The sequence below is a fragment of the Phallusia mammillata genome, chromosome 2 (genome assembly GCF_965637545.1).
Source record: "Phallusia mammillata chromosome 2, kaPhaMamm4.hap1.1, whole genome shotgun sequence".
NCBI lineage: Eukaryota > Metazoa > Chordata > Ascidiacea > Phlebobranchia > Ascidiidae > Phallusia > Phallusia mammillata.
Window position 1 is genome coordinate 25,361,101 of NC_137253.1, and position 18,245 is coordinate 25,379,345.

Here is an 18,245-nt window from a genome sequence, read left to right on the forward strand (position 1 = left end):
GTCGCTTGTTGTGCCAAATCCGGTTTGATCTCCGTCGAGTGCGGTGGTTGCCACAAGCTTTTGTCGTTGTTTAGACCGCCTGACAATTTGACTTTGAATTCGTGGAAAATCGCCTTAAGTGACTAACACTGTACACAAGACCGAAAACCTTGCCCCATACCCTAAGGCGCGGTTTTAATTTACAAACGTGTGCTTAAACCGGTGTCTTATATCTTATCTCTTCATGTTACGTGGCGTTACAAAGGTTATTCTCAAGACTCACCTGGTTTTCTGTGGCACATGGGTTCACCCACCTTCCCGTACTAGTTGTCACGGGCATGGGGCATCCTCTTGCTACGAATACTAAGGCAGTCGCAAATAATAAGTTCTTTCTTAACATAGTGATAATTGAATTTCTGTAAAAGAATGAAAGGTTTAATAGAAAACTTTCCTACGTTGAAAGTTCATTGTGCCTGTCTGACCTTGTCGTTCTGTTTGTTAAAAACTGATAGCAAACGCAATATATAACGCTGCTGTCCTTTCAACAAAATGCATTCTTCGACCCTTGCTTATGTGTCCTTATCTTACCCGTGACTGGAAGAAAATACGCAACGTAGCTTTGTTCCGCTTTTGGCGCAAATTGCCTCATTACTAGGCGGCGACTTTTCATGACCCCGCCATGTTGTACATTCAGCAAATTTGCACAACGTCACGACGCGATTGTTACCCCATGAATATCCCTGGGCTCCCATCAAACGCGTGGATTCAACCCCAATGACTTTCCGTTCAAGGGACTTTCCAAGCCCCAAGCCACCTCGAGATCTGCATGTAGTATTTAAAAGCGCGTCCCGTCAAACGTATTCAGCGCCTGTGACGTATTTGGAACGCGCACTGCGTCATGGCAAACATTTTAAATGTCAACAATGCTAATGTAAGCCTCGCGTGCAGCGGTCTGTTCTATAAGGAATCATATGCCATATGTAACACATTCTTAAAGTGAGGTTATACCGTGTTTGGTTCAGGTTTACCCAGGAATGGAGTCATCCCAGGACGTCCCCTAGTAACCTCGTAATCGGGTGGTCGAATTCGTGACCTTGGGTCGTTCTGCATTCGGCGAACGTGTACCAGGTTGCCTTGTGGCCTATCTCGTGGATCTTAGGGGAATTTACGGACTTTGCAAACTTGGTCAAAGTTGATGACACCGTGAACTATGTCGTTTCAAATGCCTGGCGAGTTTTTTGTAAGTTGACAGATCGCCAAAAAGCTTTACTGTTTACACGCATATGAGCCGTGTGTAAATATCAACTCGTTTGCGAACCCAAATAAAGCGTAAAGAATGTTGCAACTGACCAGGGATTGATCACGTAAGCGCGCATTTTCAATCAGTTGTTTCATTTACTCGTTCCTCGGGATAATTGCTCCCGTATTGAGCAATCAATTTTTGCATTTTCTGAGTTAAAAATAGCTCCTTAATGTGACACGCGTGTAAAACAGGACTCCATTCGTGTGTCGGATCTTATTGCGTTTTTCCAGTAAATCCTGCAACCGATTTTCTTATACTGGCATAGAATCATCAAAATTTCGCTGTAAATTAGTGTGGTGACCTTTATGTGCCAAAAATAAAAATGTTGCTAAAATATAGTAAATATTAAAAAATTAGAATTTATACGCAGCGTTGTTTTTTGTAGATCATTGTTTTTACCTGGTTATTTAATCTTTTAACATAAAAACTAAAAAGTACTATGCCTATACACGCACTGCATGTGATGTGTTAAATGGATGTTTGTTGAGATGAAAGAAATCTCGTTACTTCTTCCTAATTTTTTTTCAACCCCGCGTATTCTGAGCGCCCTTGATGCCCCCAAACGAACCTGCATTTCCTTTTTTAATTATAAAGTTTCCAAAACCTTTAATTACAAGAAATTCCCGTCATTTCTTCCCTCGCATAACTAACCCATTATCTTGCCTACCCTTCGTTTCCGTTTCTATTAAAAACACCAATTCCAGGCAAACCGCGTTTCAGTGCATTACTTCTACGACCTAAATCTTACTTTTCTTCTAGTTAAAGCAGCAAATATTTATTCGGAGACTCATACTTTGTAGAAAATCTGCAACAACTGCTGCAACATAATTCTTCTTATGCTTGGGCGTGCACCGATAAAAATAACCGTAACCGTAATTCTGGCTCCTACCGTTTCGACCAGTTTGGCCGCCATTTCCGCGTCCCAAGTATTTACGCACGTTTATTCGCTGTTTCCGTTCCGTTCTGCGAACACCGCTTCTAGGAGCAGGCTTGCTCGGCAACAAATTATCTACATACACAACAACAATCAATTGTGCATAACCACGAAAACGGAAAGGCTTATGTCGCTACATACCGGCCAACATCCTTGTAGGCATTCCAAGAAAATACCCAATTTTTGTTAAATATAAATAAGAACTGCCTTAATGGTTTTGCATGGGTCCTTTCGCTGTTGTCGTTCTGGGGTGTGAAAAAGACCGCGGACGCCTTTGTGCTGATATTGCTCAAACGACGTGCGTCCCGAAGCTTTGTTTGTGTCAGTGAAAATCCCTGTTTCCGAAACGAGCGCAACCTAAGCACAATTCAATGCAGATTTGCGGGGTTTGTCAATTAGGGAAATTAACAGATGTGCTGACGCATTGAGTACAAAATACCTAGATTGCATCAGAACCTGGGCATATGCCAACGTTGTATTTGTGAAGCACTCAACATATATATTTCTAGCTACGTATAGTACAGCTACATCTAGTTCTGTTAAAAGAAATTCTACGGCGTTAACTTGTATTGAACTTCTTTCACATGGTAAAAAAATCTATAACCCTCTAAAGATGAAATCCCGATCAAAATTAGTTTGGACTTTGTGTGTTAGTTTACCACCTAAATGTTTGTCCAATGTAAATCTTTTTGTTTTCAAAGGTGCTTTTCTGGGGACTTCGCGACCTCAAGCGGGTGCAGTTAATTTCTGTCGATCAGCCCCGGGTCGACATCGAAATTGCCGGACGCTCGGTGTCATCTTGCCTCATACAAAACTACAAGAAAAATCCAAATTTTTCCGAGCCTGTGAAATTTATTGAGGTAAACTTTTAAATCGTCTTGACTAAGCATGACTCAGCTCGTTTTATCATTGAATGCTTTGATCAAAACATTACAAATAATTTTCACATAACTTTTTGAAACCCGATATACTCTGATTACATGTTTTCCATGAATAGAAATTGCGTATGCAGTTATTTTCCCGAACAATTTTTACCTATTTTGGTATTAGTTTAATTTTAGCCCGTCCATGGCTATATCCGGACCAACAAACTACGCAATGATATCAATAAAACTCCTAAAATAAGAAACAAATCCAATGCTTTATGATGTCAAATGTTCTAATCTGGGCATTTGCGTTTGCATTTAAAGAGGTTAAAACTTGACACTTCGGTAAAAAAAGCAAAGTTACGTGGGAATACACATATCAGGCGCATCGAATTGGGTCGAATCTTGTGAACGTGCGTGCACAGGGTTTTGTGATATCACGTACATTACGCATGAACCACACGCCGTTCCAGATGCAGAAAGGCATTCGGCCAATCTAAATATTCTTTATTGGGGAAACGTGGCGCTTTGCTGAGTTTTCAACGTTCCCGTGTTGTCAATTACTCATCGCTCGCAACAAATATGCATTCAAATCGCTTCGTGACAACATACGCTTGCCATCTACATACATTTAGCAATAAGGATGCACAGAGCAGGGCGTGCACAGTTTGTTGCGCGTTCGAAGAAAACTTTCACTTTCAAAGTCGTGCTGTAATTTGATTGGTAAACGCCTTGAAAATGCGTCATCCCTACATGTGACGCACATGTTTTTTCCTTTTGTGGCGAATCTGCATTTGTGTGTATGAAGCAGTTGAAACCAAGTAAAACTGCAATGTCATGGTAAAATCTGTATAGTGTTCATACCAACATGTACAATACAAAATATTGTTAAAAATCTAAGACCGGATTAAAAAAAAGTTAAAAAAATTGATATGCAATGATGGTTGATTATGGAAGTGTACATTTTGTCTCCTTTTTGCATCACCTTTTCAGGTGTTTTGGAGAATAAACAAAACTACCAAAAACAGATTAAACCTCAAGATGCCTGTCGCTCAACTAATTACATGAAACATCTGTAAAGGAAACAATATTATATAATAGTAGCCAATATTGTGAACGAAACAATATTAATGGTCGAGTCTTTGCATGTCAAGGATGGCAATAGATCCAAAGTTACCATAATACACTGTAGTGTCATTGCAACACAGTGGTATTTAATCCGAGAGACTCTTGTAAGATTATGTAACCAAGAAAACATTGCATATTCAAACTCGCTCAAATCGTGATGAATTAAGTTGAAAGATGACGTTTAATGGGCTTAGCAATGGTTCTGGTTTACCCCGGGCCGTCGCAAAGCTGTATTCGTATGAAAACATCCGGATCCGGACTTGTCGTAACAGTTTAATTATCCTTGTAGTTTAAATATCCGGGAGCATTCTGGGCAAAATAAAACTTTACATCATCGTCATGTGACTCTTAAATCGTGTTTCGCATCCAATCGGGGTTGGACAAAAGTTCGGAGCATTGCAGTTTGTCCCATGGGTGATTATGCCGCTGACTTCCAGTGATTCTATGAATTGCGGCCTTATGGTGCTCAACGCAAATGACCGAACCGGTACCAGACAACGACTGCGCGAAGCCTCGGCTTTTCGGAATCAGCAATAAACATACAGTGACAAATTTAAACAAATGGAGCTTACATGTCGTGGGAGTGATCCCTGCCTACTTCTTAATCTTGGCTTCCTGATTGGTTATAACTTTGCGTTTTGGGACAAAGGACAATTGGCCGCGTTTTTAGCCTAACCTGTATATCAAGATCAGTAAAAAAACACGTAGCATAAGACTTGGGTAGGTCATAGGCTTCAAGAAAGATCAAACTTAAACTACATATTAGCCTACCCTGCCACGCGTTGTTCATGGACCTGCAGGTGGCCAATGGATGAAGGTAAAAAAAAGAAAAATGTCTTACATGTCACTGCAAAGGCGTCGATTTTTGACAAACACCGCACGTAACCTTTAAAATACCGGCATTGTTTGCCACGCAACCGCACAAGTACGTACAATGCTTATCGCATCAACCGGAATCTCCCAAATTAGGTGAAAATGTGTTCCAAAATGTGCGACTGCAATTATAATTGGCACTCCACTTCACAGGATTTAAGTATTTTTGACACGCCACTTCAAAAAACTTATATTTATCACCCAAATTCGGAGAGTTTGGTTTTATCAATTGTTTCTATCTAAAAAAGTTTTCAATTGTTTGATTGTGTGACAGTTTTGTCTGCGAACTTATTCAAATAGAATTCTGGTATGTCGACTTATCTGTTGCAAACGCGTTGAAAATGCGGAAACGGTAAACTTAATTTTATTCAACTTGATTCAAAAAAATGTCTTCCGTACACGAATACAAACCATTTGCTGAAAACATGTCTTTAAACTTAGGGTGTGCAAAATGCGGCTAAATAAAGGTTTTGCGGCTCGCAGAAACATTTCAATTATTGCTTGCTATTTCAGTGCAATTATATTTTTCTTTTTTTATGCACCCTGTGCTGTTTTTCTGCTAACTATCAATACGACTAAAATCGCTTGCGCAATTTACTTGTAGTTGTTAACTCAATATGTGAGTGTTTGGTACAGCACAATGCAAACTAGGGGTGTCAAACTCAAACCACTTTGAGGGCCAAACACTTACTTCCAAGTAAGTCAAGGGGCCGCACTGTCGAAAAAATTTTTACAGTGTAACACGACAACAACAAAATTGCATCATTATAAAGTAAAAGATTCATTAATTCCATGCATTAAAAACAATATTTTAATAAATAATAAACAGATATACAGTGTAGCAAAGTGAAAGAATCAACTGTGCTTTATTGCTTTGTGTGAAAACAATGGCGTACAATGACGCAACAATCGCAATTGCTGATTCTAAAGATGGATTATTTCAATTAACCTATTAAAACGCTAATATATACCAATAGACAGGGATTGTATCGTGTGAACTCGCTAGGATGACAGGGTATCTCGCCTGAGTAAAATACATAACTACTAGAAGATACTTCATGGGCCGCACAAAAACTCTTAAAGGGCCGCATGTTTGACATCCCTGATATAAACTAAACCTGTGTTATATAAAGGTGCGGCCCTCCATTCAGTCACAAGCTTAATGATGCTATTTGTACCATCAGTGATATAGGTTGTTAAACACCTCGCTTTTAAGCAGTATATGTCTTTATAGGATGTTGATCTTCCGGAGGTGGAGTATTGGTGTCCTCCCATCAGCATTACCGTTATGGATTGTCGTGCATTCGGAAGATCGGTACTGGTTGGAACCCACATCATCAGCAACATCTCAAAATTTGTTTTCCGTCCTCCAGATAAGTCCAAGATCTACACAGGTGCATTATTTGTATTGTTTGATTAAAAAAAGTAAGTTCACTACATAAAAGATAAAGCGTTTGTTTTTCTACCCAAATGAAACCACCAAACTTTAAGGTATTGTTTCGAAACTTTTTATTGATCCAATAAGTTCAATTTAATTGTATTTAATTATCGTTATTGGTGGTCAGGTCTGTTTAAAGATTTACCTTTGTGGTTCGTAAGGAATATAAATCCGTTAATAAAGCGTGATAATTGGAATGAACAATCACGAATGTACGATTTAATTGCGAAAAATCGGCAATCATTGCATTGATTTCAAAAGCGCACGTTGTTGACGATTTCCACAACAATTCACAATCACTTCAACAAACAAACCGCAAACCACATCGTTTATTCAGTTCTTCTTTTATGAAAACCTGTTTCAAACATTATTGATTTGAACAAATTCAGGACAAAGCAAAGTATACTTTGAAGCAATATTTCTGTGTTTTAGGATTGATCAATTTCTACCAAAAACGATATTTTACACACGCTTTCATAATAATCATCGAAAATCCATCCAGTTTATAGAGCTCTTCCGGTATTTTAAGTACAAAATATGATTTCCAGAAGAGCTCTATATAAACTCGATATTATGCCTGGCAGCAATAGCTTATATATCGAAAATTCACGAGATTGGGCATAAAAAGTTCTTTATTATTTGAACAAGTTTACGGCAATGAAGATTAATTATTTTAAACTTGTCATAAAAAGTTTCTTGTTTTCCCCATTGCAATTTAAACTGTCCTACACTAACCAAACCCCGAACTCCAAAACTAAATCAGTGGTTGCTTGAAACATTGAACAAGACCCCATGCTTTCGATGTGTTGCCGTGCAGTGCTATTTACAGCAATTTTACGCCTTTTCCAGCCGCTTGCAAGCTTTTTGTCCAAGGCATACAAGGTATGTTTCATGATACAACGCGAGTGTGGGTGATGACACATGTCATGCATGACTGAATGCTATCACGTGTTATTGTGTGATATGAGCCGATCACCCATTATATAATCACTTATGTTTTGTTGCAAGAGCTGTTTAAATGACAAGAACATCATACTTTTGTGCCTTTTTACACAGTTTCTAAATTAAAATCTTTTGTACACATTCCCTTTCATTCATTAATTTGCTCATATTATGCGACACACATGAATATCATTTATCTTTCGCGATTTGCAAGTGCATGGGTGTGGAGTTTTAACCACTAACACAATGTCTGTTTAGACCAAATTTGTTGCACTTGAGTTCCTAAACCGTACTTCAGCAGATGTTTGTGGTTCAGTGTTTGTTGTGACCGATTTGGTGTAACAAACCATTAACTACATAGACCAGTGGTTCCCAAGCGGGGTGGAATTCCTCCCATAAAAGGAATTTTAAAACTTGAGGGAAGGAATTTACTTCAATTATTACATGTGGTTTCTCAGGGCATATGTGAAGTTGATAAAAAGACCCAATTTTAAATGATCCTTGTATGATATAGCATCTACTAGGTAGCATATTAGGGAGGAATAAAAACGCTGAATGTTTAAGAAAGGAGTTTGTCGAAATTAGTTGGAAACCACTGCCTTTGCTGCATTACAAGATTTACTGCAAAAGTCGCTAAAAACCTTTAAAGCTAAATCGTTCATTTTACTATTTATAGTAAATAAAAATTCTACTAAGATTTGTAAGTTAACAAACATAGAAGGTGCGATGTGTTTGCGTGTTTAGATGATGAGGACGACGAGAAAAAGAAACGAAAGAAACGCCGAGGTTTTACTCTTAGAAACACTCGTTGTAGAGAGTCCTTTATTTTATAAAACCTGTATATTTTAGGCATTCTTAGACCTTGTTTTCAAATAAGTGGAATACAAAATTTTAAGTTCATTACTTTTTAGTGGATTGAATCGTTAGATAAATTTTACCCTTATTTTGTGGGAGGGCAATTTCGTGCAATGGAAAATAGGTGTTGTTAAAAACTTGTTGCGATAGAGTGATTTTCATTTACGTTTACTTTTTGCACGATCTGGTCTTTGTAAAAACTTTTTCTTGTTAGCGGAACATGTATGTGTAACACTTCTTCTTTTTTATTTCTTTGTTTTGTTTATCATTTCTATCATGCTATAGATCTTGCTCTCTTGTTTATAACCTTTTTATAATGGTTGGCATGATCATAGCAGTTTCTCATTCGTGGGAATTGACCTCTCCATTACCTCCAGAGGTAAAACAGCTACAAAAGTGCCCAACGTCTTTAAACGTTTACGTTACTGTATTCTCTCAGAACAAATGGTATAGTTTCAAACCCACGCGAAACGGGTTAAACAACATTTGCTACGTAATGATCAATAACTTGATTTGTGTGGGAATTCGAATATTCACTAAAGCAGCAATGCAACTAACTACAACGCACAAGCAAACAGAAACCCAAACATAAAGTAATGTTTTGGATGCACAACTTTTAATAAATCATGGTCAGATTGCAATGACTTTGCAGTTTAAGTAACCTTAGTAGTTCATTTCTATTTCCATTAAATATTTCCACACAACTTTCGTCAATGTAAAATACGCACATTGTAAAGTAATGTAACGTTTCTGCATGACGCGGTGCACGTGTTCTCAATATATTGCATGTCCGTTGGTCGTTACGTAACCGTTTCTTTGTCAGTACGCTTTGACGCGGTACGGTACTAAGACAACCAATGAAAAAAAGATTTCCAAAATTCCTGGAAGAATCCGTTCACAGCAAACTTGAGTTGCCGTGCGAAGGACCAAGGAGTGGCGAAACCAATACTTCAATCCGCGCCGCACAAAATAAACAGTTACTTAAATTTTGGGTGTGCGTTTTAATGCCTTGTTTCTGGTCAGGTATGAAGCAGAACGGTGTCGGCACCACCACCACTGACGTCATAGTCAATATTGACACCAACAACCCTGCTCTGCCACCTAGCGGCATGACCGAAGTCGATTTGGAGGTGGGTGTTCTTTACATATAGCCGCGGTCTGTTTTAAAATGGTATTTACTTGTCGAAAAGGGGGTTATATCTGCTTATTCTGAAAAATTTCAAAATAAGAGTTACAACTACAAATGATTTTTTTTCTATTTATAAGTTTTTACTTCATTCCTTCACGTGACTCAAGTGTATATAAACGGGTGTAACTGATGTGGCCTTCATATCACTGATAATGGCATGAGCATTTGTCGAAACGTTTAAAAAATAAAACATGTCGCTTTTTTACGTCTATTTGGGCCGTTATTTTCATCATTAAACTTATAAACAGATCCATATATAGTATCCAGAGTTTTTACTTGTTTTTGAGTTTATGCTTGTTTGATGTTGTCCTAAAGATGGTTTATTCGTGTTTCAATTTAAAGAGTTAAACCAGTTTATGCGCTATAATGAGAAACCATTATATAGGTTGTGTAATTTATTTTGAAGTGTTTATTGTAATTTTCACTAAGCGTCCGTTTTTTTCGGAATTACAAATGTCAATTGGTGATATCACCGACAGTAGCGACTGCAAATAGCGTTTGATGTTAGGGGAGTGTGACTGGGCGCTCCCGGCTTTAGAGTTTTTTATCCTCTTGTCAAACACGTGGTACTCCGGTTTAACTCTGTCGGTGATAGGTACGACGATATTTTGACAACTGTCGGAGTCGTAAATCACAATAAATTATCACGTAATGATTGTAGGACAAAGAAAACAAGTCAAAAGAAGACGAAGAAGACCCGATGGACGAAGCCGCACTTGATTGGTGGTCAAAGTATTTTGCTTCACTGGAAACTCTTAACGAGGTATAAACAATAGTGGGATTCATTTTTTTTTTGCCAGTCGGTTCTATCACAAAAGTCATATTTTTCAGCCGGTTCTGTTACAAAAAGTCCATTGACAGTAACCAGTAATGCTAACCGGTTCGCTGATCTCATAAAATTTCGTAAGATGGTTCTATAGAACCGGTGCGAGCCGCCTGAATCCCACCACTGGGTATAAAGTTAGTCGAGCAAAGATATTTACATCTTGAAAAATTACAGTCACATATCGAAAAATTCTAGTCACATTTCGAAAAAAAACAGACTACGACCCTTCCGTTCACTTAACATTTTTAATGGTCACATTTACTTTGCCGTCAGGTTTTAGAATTTTGGAAATAATTCTTTTTATTATTTTTTATCTGATGTTCATCCATTCTGGCTGCCATTTAGGTTCTCATTTATGATTATCTTTACCTTTTCCAATGGCTAAAAACAGTGAAGGTGCGTAATAAAGTGCTTCAAGATAACGACTGGATTGATGATTTAATTAGGAAAAGATGAAACAAGAGGACGACAACATCCATGATCTTTACAGTGAGCAGGATGACGGTGGTCCTCCTGATCCTAACAACGGACCGGAGGCTCCAAACGGGAGTAAAAATGTCGAACAAGGTAGGTAGTGTGACTTTTGCTGTGCTTTACACTGCGCCAATTAACAAAGGTGACCTTACAAATTAACGGGTGTCAATTTCAGCACACCGCTGTGACAAAAGAGCTTTTTAAACGCTATTGCCGGATTTAATGTATATCTTAGAAACACTTAAGGTGTGCGAGAAAACTTTACCAAATACAAAACAGTCATAGTGCCTACACAATTGTCAAAGTTGGTGTCTTTGTAAGGTATACGTTAATGTATTTATTATGCCTTATAGCTCTGACAGTTTTGTTATATATCAAGCTCATAAATATCTCTCAGTTTATACGCTGTTACCAAAACTAATCAAACGGATTCGCAAACAGGACTTTTTGCAGCATATTAGTCTGTTACCCTGCCTTTACACATCGTGTATGGCACTTCAAAACGTCCATTATTGATAAAAAGGAAGAGAAAATAGAGAGAAATGGAAGAGAAATACTCGATTATACATTATGTCTGGCAGTAATAGCTTATTGACTGCCTTCACACATGTTAATCGTGTTTCTTACAGCGGCTAAATCGTGGTACGGGCAAGTGGTAGATCACAACAAGAAAAACGGTACTTATGTGCTGCCTATGCTTAATGCCGTCCCCCATTTTTTACGTATCCAATCATTGCCTGCGAGCCATTCGATTCTGTGCACGCATGTTTATAATTCTGTGCTCGTTTTCATGCCGCCTATGTTGATGAAATTATTAGGCGGAAGGAAAATATGCCTTCTTCTAGCTTTTTGGCATGGCAACATCATGCTATCTTTTCTCACGTATCCATAAAACCATCATGGTTTTAAAATCAATGTAACATTTCCTTGCTATTTTGTAATCGATCAAAACAAATAATTTTGAAGCTGTTTCATTTTATGTTGTACAGCTTTTCTAAACCTAATTCTCCATAAAGTAGTGAATAACATGCTTTTGTAACGCTTTTTATCGCCACTGGAAAATTGCAAAGATAATTCCAGGCCCTGACTCTTTCTTCAGCTAACAAAACCTTTTCTATTAACAATTGCTACTGTGTAAATCTTACTAGCCGCTAATGTAGCAAAGTAGCGGACATGTTTTTTATGTCTTGTGGCATACAGAGAGCAATGGCAAGGAGAAGAGGGTTGGAAAGAAGCTATTGAAGGGAGCAGTCGGTGCAGTACGACAAGCTAAGAAGAGTTTGGCAGCTCCTGTGCGGAAAAGAAAACAGAAGAAATTGCCGATAGACGAACTAAAGGTGAACCTTACTTAAAGTGTACTTAAACTCCTTGTCAAAAAATGGGTTTACCGAAAAAATTGCACGCACTGTATTTTTAACAGCGTTCAACTTCATGCACTGAGCTGTGAACATGCAATATGCGTGTTTGTTTGTTTGTTTTTCATTCAGGACTTTACTTGATGGTTTGCTTTTCAGAACTGTACAGGAAACGAGTACGGTTGCTTACAGGTTTTAAAAAAATGTTTGAAATTGTAATTTTGCAAACCACACTTTTACGTTTGATTGTACATTTTTTTCGTTTTAATTTTGGAAATCACCCTTCTACGTTTTATTGGACAGATGCAGGCAATTTTTTGTTTGATAGCTTCACACTAAAAAGAATCAAAAAACCCATTTTATCTTCGAATTCCGTCGTCTGTATATCACACTATAGCTTCTCTATTTCTGTTTCTCTATAACTGCAATTTGCCACAGATCTATGACACAGAACTGGAAAACGTTTCCGAATATTCGGGTTTCAATGACCTTCTCAATTCCTTTGACCTCTTCCGTGGCAAACGTGAAGACCAAGCTGACGAAATTACCGATCAGAAAAGGATTGTGGGAACTTTCAAGGGCGCCTTCAAAATTTATCGCTACCCTCTTCCTCACTACATCGAACAACCAGACCCTCAGTATGGAATGTTTAAGGTAACAACGAATTTTGTTAATTTAGTTTTTAAAACTTTAGGTTATGTACATACACAATGCACGTTTCTGAACAATCTGATCCAAAAAGACTCAAACCAAGAATTGGGTGTCGAAACGTTGTCATGTTTTACCTTCAAATACTGGCTTGCAACTTCATACTCAGAATATTAATTAGGATATGGTCATAGAAAAACTAAAGCTTCACAAACTCTTTTACGCCGAATTTAAACATCAAATTATGAAAATTGAGTATGTTGCTATCCTTCACCTAGAGGTTATTGATTTTTAAAGTGATTTGCACGCGTGAACCCGAAAAAAATACTTCTGTAAAGTTTACAAAAGATAAAAACTTAATTTTAAAAGCGGTACCTCTAAGATACATCGGCAGGCAACAATTGCACCGCTTAGGACCGAAAACTGTCAAAGTTCAGGAGGGCACGCGCGCAAGGTTTAAGTTGAGGCAAATAAATATTAACTTGAAACGAGCACTGTTCCATTAATGCTTGATTTGCATTTTAATGGCCGCAGGATTATCGCAGTATGAGTCATATGGCGAGTCGGAAAGTACGCCACCAAAGCCACCCGCAACAAACTATTGCTCGGTTATTGACCTTTTGTCGCTCTGCAAAATTCTAGCACTTGGCATCGCAAATAACCGGCTTTTAAGTCAAACGGTAAATCTTGATCTTGCAAGGCGTCACAAGTCCATGTTAAAGTGAAGACTTGCCATGCAGGTTTCAGTTCTCGTTGGCTGAAAATGGGACATGACGATTTGATGTGTGCAATTTGTCGCGTAGGTACATGTAAAGCGGTGGATTAAGACCGAACGCTGGACATGTCAAGCGACTCTTGTACGTTCACTTGTATCCGCTTGTGACGTGTGCGGTTATGCAGGAACGACTCCTGCGTCATGGTCTAAGCGCGAAGTAATTAATTTCGTGTAAAGGTCAAGTGTGCAAAGCGGAAAATTATCGCCTGAACCCGTGTCAGAAGTTCCCACTTTAAAAAATATAAACCGCAGCTATAATATTGCTTTCGCGTCATGCAAACCGATGATTGCCGACAACTTCTTCGTTTTATATACATTTTTATACTTAAGGACACAATTTACTATTTAACAATTCTGACAAGCAAACAGGCTATTATTATGAATTATATATTAATAGTACGTTTCGACATTTTTTGTTATTTTTACATTAATTGTAAAAACAAAAAAACAAAACCGAAAAGCAAACTGTCTTGGCTGTTTTTGTCAGTATTTCTACACTTTCGTAAACAAAACCTATACTAGAGTTTAGAAATTGAGATTTTGGCTTTAAATATCTGCTGATTGTGATTTTGCTATTTGAGTTCATTTTTTACTGATAGAGGAATTAAAATTTGCCACATTAAAATTGGACTAAGTTTCACTAAGACTAAGTAACAGCGTTGAACCAAGCGATTTTTTGTACACAGGGCCTTCCATCGAACGATCCCATTCACGTGTTAGTTCGTGTTTACATTATCCGAGCAACCGACCTCCATCCCACTGATCCAAACGGTAAAGCCGATCCCTATGTTGTCATTACTCTTGGCAACGAAAAGATGAACGACAAAGAAAACTACATTTCCAAGCAACTCAACCCGATCTTTGGAAAGTAGGTTTTTGTGGGCATGAGTAAAAAGTCACAGCGCCACTTAATGGATTAAAAATCCAATAAGTCCATAAGTAACTAATTCCACAAGTGATTGTTTTAAGTTTTAATTGTGCACTTTTTAATTTTTGACAGACGCAAAAGTATGTGCAGTTTTAGGGCTTTGTTTTAAATTAGCATCAAGGCAATATCAAATTCATATATAGCGTACCAAAAACTGTAGAAAAAGCTACATCACAACAACATTTGACACAGGCCTTTATTTAAATTTCTTTTAAAAACGTTTCTACATGTTCAAATTTTAGGAGCTATGTTGTAAAACCGTTTCTATTTTGATTTGTGTTTCTAGAACTTTCGACTTCGAAGCAACATTTCCAATGGAAAGTGCATTGACAGTTCAAGTTTTCGACTGGGATTTGCTGAGCGCCGACGACTTGATCGGAGAAACAAAGATCGATTTGGAAAATCGCTTCTACAGCAAACACAGAGCGTTGTGTGGAATAGCTGAGAAATATTCCATGTGAGTTGGTTTGAAGAAGTAGCGCACAATTGAAGTACATATTTGTTAACACGCTGCTGATAGCACCGAGACACCAAACTCATCCTAACATGTCATAACCTTTACTGAGGTAACATCGTAAAAATATTGTTCATTTTGTTACTTGCATTCGCTTCAATGATTTCATTCAATTACAATTTTCTAATGTTAAAAGTTGTCTTAGTGCAGTACTTTTGTAATTGAACTGAAAATAGTTTTGAACTTTTGATTTTTTGTAAAAGTGACATAAAATGTGCTTAAAAAATATTAGCACGTGTTTTGGTTTCAGTTTCGGTTACAACCAGTGGCGAGATCCCATGAAACCTTCCGAGATACTAAAGAAGCAATGCAAGGATTTGAAAGTGGATGGTCCCCATTTCTCACCAGGCAAAGTTCGAGTTGGCAAAAAGGTCTTCTCTGGTCCCATAGAACTGGAAGATGAAAATGGTATATTGAGCGAGTTTCATGTTGTCTTGTAAATGCCTCAAAAATAGGCCTTAATGTTATTTTTACCTCTACTACCTAGATATAGTAATTAAACATAGACTCGTGGATAGAAAAATTTACATTGAACATGGATAGAAAAATAAAAGTATTTGTTTAAAACATAACGCATCATTATAATGATATGGTGTGTCTAATTTACATCACATTTAAAAATGAAATAAAAAACAGAAACGGTAACAAACAACATGAAGTTTGTGCAGACCTCGCGCTTCCTATATTGTTGGGTTATTTAAGTTAGACACATATGATTGCCTGAGTTTTTGGTTGCTCAATGCCATTGTGATAGCTCTATTTGTGATTTTGCGATGATGTGCATTAAGTCCCCATTCTTGCTTTAAACAGGCCATAAGAAGCCGTCAGATGAACACGTGGCTCTGGTTGCATTACGTCACTGGGACGAAATTCGCAAAGTCGGTTGCCATTTGGTTCCTGAGCATGTCGAAACCAGATCGTTGTACAGTCCTGAAAAACCAGGAATCGAACAGGTTAGATCTTAACCATGTAGTCAATAGTGATTTGTATCTCATGTTAAGTTTAATATTTGTCGACGTTCTAGGGTCGGTTGGAACTGTGGATCGACATGTTCCCTATGGACATGCCCCTTCCTGGTCTTCCTGTTGATGTCTCACCCAGAAAGCCAAAGGGGTTCGTATCTATAACTTACATCGCGTTATTATCCAATAATATAATGTAACTGGCTACCGTGAACATTAGTGAGATCAGCCCGTGAGCGTCCATATTGCGAGAGATAACAACACCCTAACCTGTAGAATCATAGTATATTTAGAGCGGATAATTTAAGTGCTACCTGTAATATGTTTAAATAGTTTCCAACTGCGGGTAATCGTGTGGAACACTGATGAAGTCGAACTACAAGACGACGATTTCTTCACTGGCGAAAAAGCCTCAGATATTTACGTCAAGGGGTATTTTTACTAGAGTGATGCAAATTGTGGCAGACCGTTTATTCGAGTCACCGCTTTCAACATTTTCCGGGCAACAAGAAAACAATTTAAAAACACAAATAAATTGGAACAAATGACACGAAAAACTTTTTTTTTCAAAAAAGCGATGTTGCCTTGTAGTGCGGTCAGCCACAATTCGCTTTAGTGATTGTCTTACTAGTTTGTAAGTGGTTCCGTTTTTGTGCATGCTGCTGTGGATCAGGTATGAGATACGTGTAATTGTGTGGAACACTGATGATGTGGTTTGTGAGGACGACGACTTTTTCACGGGAGAGAAAATGTCGGATATTTATGTCAAAGGGTGATAACTTGAATCACATGATTTATCACGACTCACATCACATGATTACTTAACAATTATAGTAAAATTAAAAATTGACCACTCGCACCATACAACGGACGATTTTTTGGGCTCATTTATGTCCAGTTTCAAATCTTAAATTGTTATTACTTTTGGTAAGGTGGTTGCTGGGCGACGATAAACAAGAGACTGATATTCATTACCGGTCACTTACTGGAGAAGGCAACTTTAACTGGAGGTTCATTTTCCCGTTCGACTATCTCATCGCCGAAGAAAAGATCGTAGTCACCAAAAAGGTAATCAAAATTTTTACAAATATTGTTGATTTATTTGACTGCTTTGATATCGTGTTGTATCAAGATTTTTAATCTAACCAAATTTACTTTGATGTTGCAGGAATCAATGTTTTCATGGGACGAAACAGAATTCAAAATGCCTCCCAGATTAAACCTGCAAGTGTGGGACGCGGATCACTTTTCTGCTGATGACTTTCTGGGTAATTTCTAAGTTATATTGTAGGCTTTGGATTTATAGTATTTCTTGATGCAATTTACCCATCGACTGCAATTGATTATTCACCTTGTTAATTATTACTAGATTGTTCTTAAATTGGTCACAGTAGTGCAGGCGATAGGTTACTTGCTGACCTTAATTATTTGTGATGCAGGTTCGCTGACCCTTGACCTTACACGCATGCCACGTGGAGCTAAGTCGGCAAACAAATGCAGTTTGAACCTTGCCTCGGAGGAAGAAGACAGTTCAGATGTTCCGATGGTGTCTCTCTTTAAACAGCGCAGAATCAAAGGCTGGTGGCCTTTCACTGCGAAAAACAACGAAGACGAACTGGAAATAACGGTAATTATTTTGTGTTACTTTATAGTAGAAAGCGGATTAAGTGGTGGCCCTTTACCTCAAAAGGTGAAGCTCGTTTAGGCTCGAAAGTTTGATTGATAGGCCGATAATAGAGAAGACATACACAATGGAATAAATAGACAATTGCTTGAACAAGACGTTATAGGGCTGTTGGGTACTAAACTTATAGGTTAAGTCCTACAACTAACTACTCGGCTAGGTACTTTATATTACAAAAATGTACAAAAGACACGCAATGTGAAACCAGCTCCGATTCGAGGCCTTTTGTGATAAAATTCAAAGTCTGAACCCGGCCCACATTTGACCCGACCTGCAACTCGAGTTTAACTTGCCTTCACTCTTTCTCTTCTAAAAGAAAAAATGGGCTGTATGCGCCACTTTTCTCTCACAAAAAAATTAAGCAAAATTGATGCGAACAGTGATATTTGGTGAACCAGTGCCATTGTAAAAAAAGTAAGTTCGTATGAAATACCATTTAGGGAAAACTCGAGGCTGAAATCACACTCATGACAGCAGAAGAGGCGGAGAAAAATCCAGCTGGACTTGCCAGAGATGAACCAGATCCATTGGAGAAACCAAAGTAAGAGAAAATACTTCAAACTTAGGAACAC

At 38.0% G+C, this 18,245-nt stretch overlaps 1 protein-coding gene across 5 annotated transcripts in view; it reads left to right on the top strand.

Annotated features, from left to right (window-relative positions):
- Window positions 1-18,245, top strand: part of LOC145215351 (otoferlin-like) — a 54,973-nt gene that overhangs the window by 35,300 nt on the left and 1,428 nt on the right. For all 5 annotated transcript variants that reach the window (XM_080084037.1, XM_080084041.1, XM_080084039.1 and 2 more), the window contains 18 exons: window positions 2,918-3,076; window positions 6,318-6,477; window positions 7,371-7,403; window positions 9,342-9,448; window positions 10,169-10,270; window positions 10,780-10,900; window positions 12,008-12,144; window positions 12,601-12,816; window positions 14,272-14,453; window positions 14,800-14,970; window positions 15,278-15,435; window positions 15,838-15,980; window positions 16,052-16,140; window positions 16,323-16,421; window positions 16,922-17,057; window positions 17,158-17,257; window positions 17,429-17,616; window positions 18,114-18,214. In XM_080084037.1, the coding sequence (XP_079940163.1) occupies window positions 2,918-3,076; window positions 6,318-6,477; window positions 7,371-7,403; window positions 9,342-9,448; window positions 10,169-10,270; window positions 10,780-10,900; window positions 12,008-12,144; window positions 12,601-12,816; window positions 14,272-14,453; window positions 14,800-14,970; window positions 15,278-15,435; window positions 15,838-15,980; window positions 16,052-16,140; window positions 16,323-16,421; window positions 16,922-17,057; window positions 17,158-17,257; window positions 17,429-17,616; window positions 18,114-18,214 (2,402 nt within the window). The remainder of the gene's footprint in view (window positions 1-2,917; window positions 3,077-6,317; window positions 6,478-7,370; window positions 7,404-9,341; window positions 9,449-10,168; window positions 10,271-10,779; window positions 10,901-12,007; window positions 12,145-12,600; window positions 12,817-14,271; window positions 14,454-14,799; window positions 14,971-15,277; window positions 15,436-15,837; window positions 15,981-16,051; window positions 16,141-16,322; window positions 16,422-16,921; window positions 17,058-17,157; window positions 17,258-17,428; window positions 17,617-18,113; window positions 18,215-18,245) is intronic.